General features: G+C 49.3%; 1 protein-coding gene across 3 annotated transcripts in view; it reads left to right on the top strand.

Moving 5' to 3' along the window:
- Positions 1-13,568, top strand: part of TM9SF4 (transmembrane 9 superfamily member 4) — a 53,781-nt gene that overhangs the window by 35,053 nt on the left and 5,160 nt on the right. For all 3 annotated transcript variants that reach the window (XM_017660639.3, XM_037004625.2, XM_073236745.1), the window contains 11 exons: positions 175-298; positions 1,583-1,701; positions 1,803-1,914; positions 3,254-3,324; positions 4,952-5,084; positions 6,148-6,229; positions 6,326-6,401; positions 9,148-9,231; positions 10,887-11,062; positions 11,568-11,631; positions 12,844-12,963. In XM_017660639.3, the coding sequence (XP_017516128.1) occupies positions 175-298; positions 1,583-1,701; positions 1,803-1,914; positions 3,254-3,324; positions 4,952-5,084; positions 6,148-6,229; positions 6,326-6,401; positions 9,148-9,231; positions 10,887-11,062; positions 11,568-11,631; positions 12,844-12,963 (1,161 nt within the window). The remainder of the gene's footprint in view (positions 1-174; positions 299-1,582; positions 1,702-1,802; positions 1,915-3,253; positions 3,325-4,951; positions 5,085-6,147; positions 6,230-6,325; positions 6,402-9,147; positions 9,232-10,886; positions 11,063-11,567; positions 11,632-12,843; positions 12,964-13,568) is intronic.

Here is a 13,568-nt window from a genome sequence, read left to right as displayed (position 1 = left end):
AGAGCCCTGTCGCGTTGCTGAGCAGGGGAGTGCTGTGAGAGCAGTGTTTTCAGGAAGGTTGGGACAGCTGGACCTACTGGACAAGGGGGGGGACCTAATACCGGGGGTGGTCTCCCCAAGTGACTTCCTGGTTGTTTCTTGGTTCCTAGCTATTGTTCTGTCACTCTCTTTTAGATCTACCTGCACAATCACCTCTCATTCATCCTGTACTACCACCGGGAGGACCTGGAAGAGGACCAGGAGCACACATATCGCGTTGTCCGCTTCGAGGTGATTCCCCAGAGCATCAGGCTGGAGGGTGAGTGGGGAGGTGTGACCAGAGGGGCAGGGCTGGATGGGCCTGGGCTCCTACACCCAGGATTTCACACTCAATTCCTCAAATAGCTGATAGGCCCTGGTGTGGCCTATGGGCCCAGCCAAGGTAGGGCACTGCATTCCTATTAGAGAAGGTGGGAGAGCTGGCATCTGTTGTGTCCTGGCCTGGCACCTTACCAATTTACCACCTTCTGGCAACCCCTGGAAGGGTATGGTGATGATAGATGAGGAACCAGAAGCTCCAAGACGTTGGTCAGTTGGCTGAAACCAAATGGTAATTTGGGGCTTGGCTGAACCTCTCATAAGAACCAGCCAGCTCACCCTGGGTTGAAGAGCAAAGGGAAGGGATACAGACAAACTTACCAGGCATCCATTTCTGTGTTTTTCTTCCTCAGTGTGAGTGACTGGCATAGACTAAAGTGCTGGGGTTGTGTGGGAATTTGAGGGCTCATCACTAGCACCATGGGCCTGATAGGAGTTGGTTCAGCTGCACCTCGCTTCTCAACCCTTGCTCACCACAGGGCTCTCTTTGATTTAATAGGCCTGGCCTTGTCGCCAATGGTGGTGAGTTTCTGGCTTTTTTTTTTAAGCCATGGGATCTAGTTTCAACAGTCACACACAGAAGTATCATATAAAGCACATCCTATACTTTCAGAGCACTATACTACCTCTCCTCCTCTGAGTGTCATGAGCACAGCATTATGTTTATTATGTGACTATTTTGACATCATTTGCGCCCCCACTGGCTCTTCGAGGTTAGAGACTCTTGTCTCCTTTTCTCACTATTTTTTCTCCAGCACAGTACCTGGCACATAGTAGGTGCTTATTGTATGTTTGCTGGTTGAATGAATGGATGGATAATAGTATGAAAAAATGAAGGAAGAAGCATCTGAGCAATTGAATTACTAATGGCTAGGACTTTGGAGACTGTGTGAGTGAGTAAACATATGATAAAAGGAGTCAGTGTTATTCGTGTTGAGTGGGACCAATTGACTGAGTGAATGAATGTTTGAATTGAGTGAAAGAAGACAGATTAAATGAGGGACTCGACTTCTGCCCCGCACATGCCTCTCTGTAGCCCCTAAACACTAGAAAGTCAGGGCTCTGGGGAGCATGATTTTTAAACTATGTTGCTGGCTGTTCTCCTAGCCTCCACTCAGATCCTGTGTCCCAGCAGCATGTCCCCCACCCCCAGGCAGCCTCTGTGGGCACCTCCAGAACAGCCCTTGGCCCCCATGGGAACAGACTGAGTCTCTGTCTCTCTCAGACCTCAAAGCAGATGAGAAGAGTTCATGCACCCTGCCTGAGGGTACCAGCTCCTCGCCCCAAGAGATCGACCCCACCAAGGAGAATCAGCTGTACTTCACCTACTCTGTACACTGGGAGGTGAGGAGAGGCTGGAACCTGTGGCAGGGGAGGAGGGTTCTGGTTTGGGCAGGAGTTTTCTAAAAGGAGCCTGACTCTTAAGTGCTTCCTTCTCCCACCAGGAGAGTGACATCAAATGGGCCTCTCGCTGGGACACTTACTTGACCATGAGTGATGTGCAGATCCACTGGTTTTCTATCATTAACTCTGTCGTGGTGGTCTTTTTCCTGTCAGGTAAGAGACCTTTTGGGTTGGAGGGTGAGGGGTGAAGGGCTGAGGCATCACATCACTTAAGGGGACTTCTAAGGTTCTCTCAGAGCCAAGCATCAATCAGAAACAGACATCAGGGCTCTGTGCAAGGCATCAGGTATATAAGGTGAACAAGATTTAGTCTCTGGAGAGCTCCCTGGGGGAAGATGGCTACATCTCTTCATGCACCCCCTTTACCGATTCGTTCAGCAAGGTGTCGTTGCTCATTCTGTGTGGGCACTGTGCCACAAGTTGGGATGTGGTGTTGAGCAAGCCCACCCCTGTCTGCCCTCACAGAGTCTATTCTGGTAGGGAGCTTTAAGCAAAGAAATAGTTGAGTTCCAGGTAGTGGTAAGTGCTCTGAAGCAGATAAACACTGCTTTTGAGAAAGGGTGAAGGTTGCTTTAGGAAGACCTCTCTGAATGAGGTGGAGCCGTCACTCAGAGACGCAGGGAGGGACTGGTCCAGCAAGGGCCACAGCCCTGCGGTAGGACAAACTTGGTCAAAAGCCGGATGGTGAGACGGTGGTGAGCGGGGGGAGGGTAGTGGGGAGAGCAGGAATGGAACTGCTGTATCCGTATCATATGAGAAGTAAAGATGGTGCTGGCTATTGCTCATTAAACATTTACTGAGGGGGTCAGCTGTGGTGCAAATACTATACAAGCATATTGATCCTAGAAGTGCCATGAACTAAGCCTACAATTGTTAGTTAGCTCAAAGTCATACAACCCCTTGTCTTAATCAGTACACTGTGCTGCCTGGAAAGGTACACAGGGTGCTGTGGAAGTACAGGTTGGGGGCCTCTGAACTATTTGAAGTGTTGAAAGGTGAAGATGCCCAGGTGAGTCTTGAAGCATGAAGAGGAATTAGGGCAGAGTGGAGGCAGGCCTTCAGGACAAAGGGACTAGCTTGGGTAAAGGCATGGAGGTAAGAAGAGATGAGGCTGTGAACTGATAACAAAGCTGCAGATGATCAGGAGTTTCTCAAGTGGGAGGTAAGCCTGGGAGGAGGAGAGGCTGGAGAAGTTAGTAGGACAAGCCATGGAACAGCTGGGGTCTCCCTGGAATAAAAAGCCATGTCCTATGGCTGCTCACACCCATTGAAGCAGCTCTTTCTTTCCCTTGCCAGGGAAGTGTCCCTCTGTGCACCTTTTGCAGGGTAGCTGCCCAGGAAAGGACCTGAGGTGGCTGCATAGCCAGTTCCCACTGGAGGAAACCGTACATGCCAGCCAGCACTCAGCAAAACACCAAGCCCAGGGGGACACGCAGCACAGAAGGCTCAGTGTCAGTGCTGATGACTTTTCCTCCATACACGTTTATTTCAGGCATCCTGAGCATGATTATCATTCGGACCCTCCGGAAGGACATCGCTAACTATAACAAAGAGGATGACATTGTACGAGGTTTGGCCGGGGAGGGATGGGCTTGGGAGAGGGAGGGTGGTCTAGCTGTAGGGCTCTGGGCCTACCACACCAGCAGGTGGGGGAGGGTGGTGGTGGTGGTGGTGGTGGTGGTGGTGGTGGTGGTGTGTGTGTGTGTGTGTGTGTGTGTATGAATCATTCATAGAGTAAGCCTTAGGAATACTGAAAAGCAAAAAAAAATTTTAATAGGCTTTCTAATTTCTAAGCATAAAAGCAATGGAAGAAATCACAGAAGGAACCAATGAATTTGACATTAAAAATTTTTAAACTGTTCTGCATGTCAGAATATATGAAAGAGAAAAGTGAAATGGCAAAACAGTATTTGCAACAAACTTGAAAAGGTGATAGTTAAAAAAAATTGGTATAAAATCTTTAAAAAACCTAAAATCTCTATTGTGATAAAGAACAAAAAGTTTACAGATGAAGTACTATATATGGCTAGTAAACACATGGAAAACTGTTTTTATCTCAGGGGTAACTCGCAAAAATGCAGTCAATTGTGAGAAGATAGTTTTGGACTTTCAAATTAGTACAGATTTTTTTTTTTCATTTAGTACTGATTGTTGGCAAGGTTAACATGAGATAAATATCTTCCCATGCCACCCATGTAAGTGTAAATTGGAAGTTTTTTGAAAAGTAATAAATTGGCAGTACATATCAAATTGTGAAATAGTTAACTTGCTTTGACCCAGTAATTCTAGAATTTCCAAAGAAAGCATCAAAACCACAGACTGATCTAGAAATATTTATGGCTGCATTATTTATAACTTTAAAAACTGGATATAGCTTGATAATGGACTGATTTTATTATGGTACAGCTGTACAGTGAAACATTGTACAGACATTAAAGTAGTAATTGCAAAGAGTATTGGTGTGAGGAAATACAAATGAGCTGAAAATAACAAAGTATATAGTAAATACAGTGTGATCCCCATTTCATTGTTTAAAAATTATATATGTGCACATATGCATACATAAAGGACTAAAGGAAATACATTAAAGGAGTGGGTATCAATAAGTGATGGGACTATAAATCATTTTCTGTATCTTTCTGGATTTAAAAAAATCTTTGGTTACTTAATTAGTTTTATATCTTGTTTGGTCTTTTTGGATAAAAAAAATTTTTTTTATCATAGAAAATTTTTTTCTACAGTAAACATTTATTACTTTTTGATCACTTGACTGTCATGCCATTTACCAAAAATCTTTCTACTTTTGTTATTACATATCAGCACACCTTACTATGATAATCAGTAAAAATAAATAAATTGCTTCTAAATCTCAGCATCCCAGAGCTGTCACAGTTAACATTTTAGTGTGTTGATGTTTATGTTATTTTTCCATGCATTAAGTTTGTAAAATCTGGGTAGGGATTTTCCATTCACGCCGCTGTAAGCCTCATGCTTGTGCGCCCTTTTCCTGTGTGACACTTCCCTGGGAGGCGCTTTCCCATGTCACACTCCTGTATCAGAGTGGAGCTGGTTGATACCTGAGGAACCCTCAGTCCTGGTCAGGGGGCATGGGTCCTTGGGGGTGGTCCCTACAGGAGCTACCTCCTCTGGAGCCCAGGAAGCAGCCTCACTCTCTGGTCCTTTGCTGCAGGAAGACACCATGGAGGAGTCTGGGTGGAAACTGGTGCACGGCGATGTCTTCAGGCCCCCCCAGTACCCTATGATCCTCAGCTCCCTGCTGGGCTCAGGCATTCAGCTTTTCTGTATGATCCTCATCGTCATCTGTGAGTGGGCCTAAGGGGCTAAGTGTGGGTTCCTGTCACCAGAGTAGCACAAACCTGAGTCTGAGAGAAGAGTGGGCTTCCATCCCTAGAGAAGGGGGCATGTGAGCATCTCTCGGCCAGACAGCCATCCATCCCAGCCGGAGAGCTGGGTCCTCTTAGCCCTAGGCCCTGGTGATGTAATCTTGCTTGGTGCTTTCCAGCACCCTGATGGCCTAACCTGTGCACTCTGCCAGTGGAGCCACACGTCAGCGCTGTGAGGTTGGCCTTCTTTAGCCATCAGGTCACAAGAGACTTACCCAAGTTAGCACCAGGATTAGGATGGGATCAGGTGTTCTTTCTCAGAAAACAACCAAACACTAATATGTAGTAGTTATTGGTTGATCTGAAATCAGTCTGCCTAAAATTTTTTTTAATCATTTTAACCATTTTGTAAAATTGATATATAACATGTATTAATTTTAAGTATACAGTATAACAATTCAATATGTGTATTTATTGTGAAATAATTACCATTGTTATTTAGTTAACATTCATCACATAGTTCCAAATTTTTTTCTCTCATGTGAGAACTTTTAAGATCTAATTTCTTAGCAATTCGTCTGCCTAAATTTGTATCTCAGCCTCATGCTTCCAGACTTTGTGACCTTGGACAAGCTATTTAACCTCTGTGAGCCTCAGCTTCCTCATCTGAGAAATGGGGAAACTAACTTCCACTTTGCAGGGTTGATAAGGCAGATTCAGTGAGCTAGTATTCATAATGCTCCCAGTTCTGTGCCTGGCTGGTTGGCGGGCACTCTGTGGGCTGGAAGCTGCAGTTAAGGTGTGACCAGCCAAGGCCTGGTAGCTGTTGCACACCTCTGGACCCCAGCTAGCCCTGGTTCCCACCTAGGAACTCTTGTCTTCTCCTACAGAAAGTAAGGAGCTATGATGTTGGAAGGGCCAAGGGAGAAGGGAGCCTCATCTAGCCCTATCAGCCGGGGCCCTGCCAGCTAGCCTGGGACAGGGCCCGGGGGTCTGGCGATGAGACCCCCTGACTGACTCTCTCGCCCTCCTTCCTCCACAGTCGTGGCCATGCTTGGGATGCTGTCACCCTCCAGCCGTGGCGCTCTCATGACCACGGCCTGCTTCCTCTTCATGTTCATGGGGTAGGTGTGTCTGAGCAGGCACCTGGGGGCTGGCACGAGTGCCTGGGTGCCAGCTCACAAGTCTTTGTGGTGCGGCTCCCACTGTTTTCCCCATAGGGTGTTTGGTGGATTTTCCGCTGGCCGCCTGTACCGCACTCTGAAAGGCCATCGGTGGAAGAAAGGAGCCTTTTGTGTAAGTGCCCTAAACTTCCTCCTCATGTCGGTGGGAAGCTGAGAAGCTTCCTCCTGAGCTCCTGAGGGGCAGCACAGGCAGGCCCTGGTGGGCCTTTTAAGGCCAGAGGCTGAGCAGCAGCATGATGGAGTGGGAGGGCACACAGCCAGGAGTCAGGAATGCTGGCCTCTTACCTGCAGGTGCAGTGGGGCCTCTGAGGACCTTAGTTGCTGCTCCATATAAAGAGGGGATTGAAATGAGGGGATTGATTTTTTTGAGCTGCATTGTCCAATGACTCAAGCAAGAGAAGAAATAGATTTAGAATAACAGGATTTAGGCATCAAGCGCCGTTGTGAAGGTTTAAGGTCAAAAACTGACCAGCAGGGCTGCTGGGATAACACCCGGCCCAATAAAGAGAATTGCCTGCCGGGGCAGAAGACCCAGGCCCCATGTCACCGTCCCCCTCTTTCCCAGACTTCAGTGCCTCCATTCTTCTGCAGTCACAATAGCTCCTGCCCTTCTCTGTCCTTCTTGTGGTAAAGACAGTTCTTGGCAGCATTGAAACGAGGACACCTGGGAGTGGACCCCACCTCCCAGGGAGCCCTGAGTCCTTCAGAACAAGTGGGACCCTTAGAAGACCAGGGAAATCCTGGTGCCAGACTCAGAGGCGTGTAGTCCCAGCATTCCGAAATGATTCTCAGCTGCCAAAAGCCCCAGGGGCGCTCAGGCTGTCAGCCCTGGCACATAGGGAGCCCTCACTGCAGAAGAGCTGCAATGGTGACTGTTCTGGAAGGACCATAGAAACGTTCCTGAACCTTCGATGCATCGGGCATCTTTCTCATCCACTGTGTGCCAAGCAGTGGCGGTCTACAGAGGCATAAAACTCAGCCCTCTCCGCCTCTGGTGAGACCCTTCCCTGGTGAGGTCTCCCGCCAGTTGCCCCCAGGCTCTCCCTCAACGGGTCTCACACCAAACCCAGTCTGTTTTTCCCAGATTTGCACCTTGCGTCTGGTGGCACAGTTATCAGGCCCCCAGCCGGACACCGGGGCAGCTTCCTTTCCTCCTCCCTCCTTGTGCCCTACCTCCTCTCAAAGGACAAGTGTTAAGGGTTTTCCTGCCAAATAGCCCATGACTTGCTTCCCATCTCCATCCCCACGACTCTTGCCCAGGTTCAGGCATCTAGGCCTCTTGCCTGGACCATTGAGTGTCCAGGCCTCCCTGGCGCTTGGCCTCCTCCTAACCCCCACCACGGTAGGCATCTGCCGTGGCCCATACCGTGCAGGGTGTGAGTGCTCTCTCCTCCAGCCCCACCAGCCCCCTGCCAGGCCCACTCTCGTCACCTCAGTCTTAGACCTGGCATCACTCTAGAAGCCTCCTCCCCACGTTCTGACTTCCGTGTCCTTCTTGGCACCCCAGAGGAACTGGGCAGAGCCTCATGCCTACAAGCAGTGCTGCATATATTGTTCTCCATTTATAGGCCTGTCTTCCGTGCTGGAACTTTTTTCCCGTTCCTACTCCTGGTATCTAATACACTGCCCAGTCTGTACATTTCAGCCAGGCTGGCGGATGAATTGCCTAGTGCACAGCGGGGTAAAGCAAGAACACACAGGAAGAGCAGAAATAACATTTGAGCTGGGCCTTGAAGAGGGGAAATTCAGATGGAAGCAGCCAGCAGGGGAGCTCAGGTTCTAGAATCGTCTAGATCCCTGTTCTGGGTCTGTTCTTTCCTTGGGTGGTAACCTTGAACAGTCTTCTGAGCTTCAGTTTCCCCACCCCTCCAATGGGGGATGTTGTGTGGGTGGAAAGAAACTATGCACAGAAGGCCCTTGGTAAAGCATTACACCCAGGAAACAGATACCCTGAGATGTTGGTAACTTTCTACACAGAGGCTGAGGGACAGGGACATGCAGGACCAGTGACCAGCTTTATGGGTGTTGGGACTAAGGTGAAACTCGCAGCAGAGCACGAGCACCAGATTGCAGGGGGCCTCGGGCACTGTGGTTGTTCCTCCTGGATGCTCAGGCAGCTGCAGCAGTGAAGGGGTCTCCACTGTAAGTCTGGGGCTTTGATTCCATGTGCTTTGGTCCAGGCCAAAGAGATTTTGACTGAATAGAATACACTGTAGGAGCATGGGTGCTGGAGTCAGACTGCCTGGGTTTGAACCTCTACTTCCCCCTTAACTGACTATGTGAAGTTAGTGGATGTATTAACATTGCTGGGCCCTCAGTGTCCTCTTCTTTAAAAGAGAGCAACAGTAACAGTAGTCCTTCCCATCTAATCCTGTAGTGAGGATTAGGTGAGATGATGCATGTAGAGGCCAGCACCCCCACTCCTAAGTCTCAGCTGAAGCATGACCACCACTGTGGAATTTTTGGGCTGGGGCCTGTACATAAATGTTTTGTAAAAGTTTTATTCATTCATCCTGTTCTGTAAATGTTTATTGAGCAGCTGCTATCGTCTAAGTACTAGGAGTACATCCATGAACAGGACACAATCCTCCCAAGGGACTTGCAGTCTTTGGGGTAGGCAGACATTGACCGAGTAACAGCAGTACATAATCACAAACTGGGATGAGGGTGAGGAAGGGGCGGTTTGGGATCTAAAAGGACAGAACAGGAGGCTTGTCTAGTCTAGAGGGTCAAGGAATGATCTGTGAGTTGGGTCCTGAAGGACAGGGAGAGTTGAGAGCCTTAGTTCTGGGGGCCCCACTGGGACAGGGGGCACCTCCCTGCATGCAGCTCCCCAATCTGGTGTCTTTTCCTTCCAGACAGCGACGCTGTATCCTGGCGTGGTTTTTGGCATCTGCTTCATACTGAATTGCTTCATCTGGGGAAAGCATTCATCAGGGGCGGTAAGTGCCCTCCCCAGCAAGGGAGGATTAGCCATGCTTAGTCCTGCTCCCGCCTGTCACTTCCTGCTGTTCATGTTCCCTTTTCTGAGTCCCCAGAGTTCTATTCTCAGCCCTGGGGGCTGAGGTCTGGCTGGGATTTCCCCAGGCCTGCCCATCCATGTGCCCATGCCCTGGCCCTGGCCTTCCTGTGGGCTCTTCCAGGCAGCTGACCAAAGCTCGCTTCTCTAAAGGGAGATTTCCACCATCCAGAGGCCAACTGGGGAATCTCCCTTGGTCTTAACCAAGGAAAAGCTGCCTGGTGTGAGTTTATTAGGTCAGTATCCCACACAAGGCTTTCCTCCTACTGTCCTTGGCACTCAGCACCAGCCCCTGCAGGTTGTCCTCTCCTCAGAGTGGGAATCCTACCAGCCCCAGTCATTGCTAGCAGCTGCTCAGGACTCACTGAGAGGGTTGTGAACTCAGTTGGGTGTGGGGAGATGGGTCGCAGTCAGTGGGCTTGGCTACAGTAGAAGTGGGGCAGGCATTTGTCATCCCAGCTTCAGCAGATGGGGCAGCATCCCCTCTACCTGCAGGAGCCTGTTTGCTAAAGGCCCTCGGCTGAAGCTTTGAGTCTGGGTGCTGGAGGCCTGGGTTCTTTCCAGTAGTCCATGAAGCCACCCTCAGGAAAGGCAGTCATGCTCTTCCTGTCAACTTCTGCTTTTTTATACCTGTGTTCCTTCCCTCTTTCAACATTTCTCTCCCAGTTACCCACTGCTCGTTTTACACTCATTATAAGAACTTTGGAAAGTACAGAGAAGTTAATGTAGATCTTTAGAATGTTTCTGCAGTCTTTTTACCTTTTTTTAGATGTATTTTTAAATATTTCTTACATATATTTAAAATGAAATGATGTGATTTTAAAATCTTAAAAATAATAGCAAACATATAATGCTTCTTACAGAGTAGGTACTGTTGTAAACATTTTACATACATTAATTCATTTCTCCATTTTGCGTGATTCTGGTAAAAATGTAATACTGTACAGAAAAGGATAAAGAAGAACATGAAAAATCAGTCTTTATCCCCCATCTTCCTTCTGAGGAAGTACTGTTACCACTTTGGCATTAGGCTCTCTAGGCACATATACATGTAAACATTGGGGTGTCTTTATTAAAATAGTTCTGTACACAGGGTTTTATAACTTGCTTTTTTCACTTAGTAGTATGTAGTGGTGTTTTATTTTAACAACATTAGAAGTACAGTATTTGTGCAGTTTTGTTTTTTCCTTTTTTCATCACTTCACATGCCCGTGTAATTAATTTCCTTTCATGCTGGCCTCTTCGTCTCCCCTTTGTACTCTCAGTGCCTCCTTCCTTGTTCTTTCCCCACTTCCTCCCTTGCTGACAAGCTTCTCTGGGACGCCCTGGTTCCTTCTTCACTTCACAGCCCACTAGTCCTGCATCTGCCCTCTGCTTTTCCCTTGGGCTGGGGTCATCCCCAAGAGGCTTCGGCCAGGAGCCCTGTAGGTATGAGTCCGTAGGACCTTCCCCACCATGGTGGCCCTGCTGTGCTTCTCCTTCCCTGGGCCCCAGAAGCCCCCATCTCCCCACCCCTACCCTGCAAAGACCACAGCCTGCCATCAAGGCCTGAGAGAGTTCATAGCACTGTGCCTGCAGGTGCCCTTCCCCACCATGGTGGCCCTGCTGTGCATGTGGTTCGGGATCTCCCTGCCCCTTGTCTACCTGGGCTACTACTTTGGCTTCCGCAAGCAGCCATATGACAACCCTGTGCGCACCAACCAGATTCCCCGGCAGATCCCCGAACAGCGATGGTACATGAACCGGTTTGTGGGGTAAGTCTCCAGCAGGGGCAAGGCCAGGGAGTTGTGGAGTGGGCAAGGCCCACACTGCCCTGAGTCATCTCCTTAGGAGGACATGAAGTGGGAACCCTCCCCACAAGGGTGTGTGGCTGGTGTTGCACAGCTCTAGACAGTTCTAGACTTCATGAAAGCTTAGCTTTGCTCCAAAATGAAGAGGACCAAGTTATAACCAGACTTGGTTTCTGCCTAGGAACCAGGACGGGGTGGGGAGGGGTGAAACAGTGTGGTGAGACAGGTTAAAACAACCCTTGGACCTCAGGCAACTCACCCCTCTTCTCTGTACCTCAGTCTCCCCATCTGTAAAATAGGGAGAATGATATCCACCCTGCATACCTCACAAGAGGTTACAAAAACATGCCAAAGAGTTTGAGCCTCCACACCCATGTAAACATTCTCCTTTGTGCTGGCTTGGGAGGGACCTGGGGCTTATGGTGCCCTAGGTGTCCTAGCAGTGCTAACCCTCTCTTTTCTGCTACAGCATTCTCATGGCTGGGATCCTGCCCTTTGGTGCCATGTTCATTGAGCTTTTCTTCATCTTCAGTGTGAGTACTGCTGCCTGCTCCCCGCCGCCCATCCATGGCCTTCCCTTACGCTAGCCTGCTCCCTTCCCTTCCCCTTACATTCTGCTCTTACTGCCTGTGGGGTTTCAGACAGGCCTTTCAGCTTCTCGGAATCCCCATTCTTCACCCTGAAATGGGGTAATAGTCCTGCCTCTTAGGGCGGCTTGGAAGGTTAAATGAGATGTGCCATCTAAGTGGGGTATGATATGTGGGAAGGGCTCAGTGAGTAGAAGCTGCTTCTTCTATTCAGTAATAGTGCAGTCAGTCACCACCATTTTAATATCCTTGTTGGATCTGCTTTGTTTTCTGGGACCGTACACATCTGTTCCTGTTACAATAAGGAAAGTGGGGAGAATGAACCCTAATTCTCAGGATCATTGTAAGGCTGGAATGCAATAATGTCTATAAAAGAAATAGGGCTTGGCATTCAGGAAATGCTTGTTAAATACTAGCTGTTTTTAAGATAATGATTACTCCTGTCCTGGGCATGCCAAGGTGAAAGTTGGCAAAAGGGCACTTCAGAGCCATCTGTCTCTGGCTGAGCCAGTTAGGTGCCCAGCACACAGGGTGCCTTGCACACTAACAGTGCTGGACAAGCATCCACTATTCTGAAGTGGTCCAGCCCCTCCCTGCTGAGACCCACTCACCCACCCAGACCTGCCTAGGAAAAGGATCAGAGGATGGGTTGGCTGCTGTCCCAGGGAGGCCACCTCTACACCTCTATTCTGTTTGTGTGACCCTGGGCCATTCACCAGCCTCTCTGAGCTTTGACTTCCTGAGCAAAGGGCCAAGCTTTTATAGGCCTGCATGTAGAGGAACACATAAAGCATGTAGCACCACACCTGGCACACAGTAGACTGCCTCTAAGTGGTGGTGGCTGCTGTGTAATTTTGACTGGGGTGGGAGTCATTATTTCCCACAAGCTGCTGAGTTTAGTTTGAGTCCCACCCACTGCACTCAGTCTTGCCCCAGCCCCTTATAAACAGCCTAGCTCAACTGCTACTTCAAGAAGGAGGGGCCACCAGAGCCACATCCCTGGCACACAGGCCCCAATGGTGTCATGATGGTGTCTCCATTGCCGCTCTGGTGGCAGTGACTGAGAGTGGTGTCCTTGAGAACGGAAAGGGTATGCTGGGGGAAGGAGCCGCTGGGTAGAGGCAGACCAGCTGAAGGCCAGCTGTGATGTGTCCACAGGCAATCTGGGAGAATCAGTTCTATTACCTCTTCGGCTTCCTGTTCCTCGTTTTCATCATCCTGGTGGTGTCCTGTTCACAAATCAGCATCGTCATGGTGTACTTCCAGCTGTGTGCAGAGGTGAGGGGAATGGGGCCAGGAATTGGAGATGGGAGCAGGGTCCAGCCCTGCATGTGTCAGTGAGGGTATCTGGGTTCCCACTGGTCCTCCCATCTTCTGGCCTTGAGGTCTCGGGGGCAAGTACATCGCTTCAGCTCCCTGAGCTTGTTTAACCAGCTGTAGACTGGAGTTGGTGATCCCCCCTTCACAGCACAGCGGCGGCGGGGAGGCACTGCAGCATGGTGAAAGGACAGCAGACCTGTCGGTACCAAGCCTGCCTGAGTAGTGGCCTCTCCGGCAGCTGAGGCGGACTGGGCGGCCTGCCCTCCCTCTGGGGACTAGCTCTTGGCCTGGTGGACAAAAGCCTGGGCTGAAACCCTGGCGCTCCATTAATAGCTCTGCTCGGGTAGTTTCTTAGCCTCTCTGTGCCTCCATTCCTCCTCACATGACAGGGCAGTAATAGGAACTGACTCCGAGGGCTACTCCATGGACTAAATGAGTGAATTCATAGAATGGTGCCTGGCACGTGGTCAGCATCTGCTCAAGAAATGTTAGTTTTGTTACTGCTGTTCTTTTGTTGTTGATTTTTTTTTAATTGAGATGTGATTTGAAAACAGTAAAGTTCA

Source organism: Manis javanica, chromosome 5 (assembly GCF_040802235.1).
Source record: "Manis javanica isolate MJ-LG chromosome 5, MJ_LKY, whole genome shotgun sequence".
NCBI lineage: Eukaryota > Metazoa > Chordata > Mammalia > Pholidota > Manidae > Manis > Manis javanica.
This window is presented reverse-complemented; position numbering and strand designations above follow the sequence as displayed.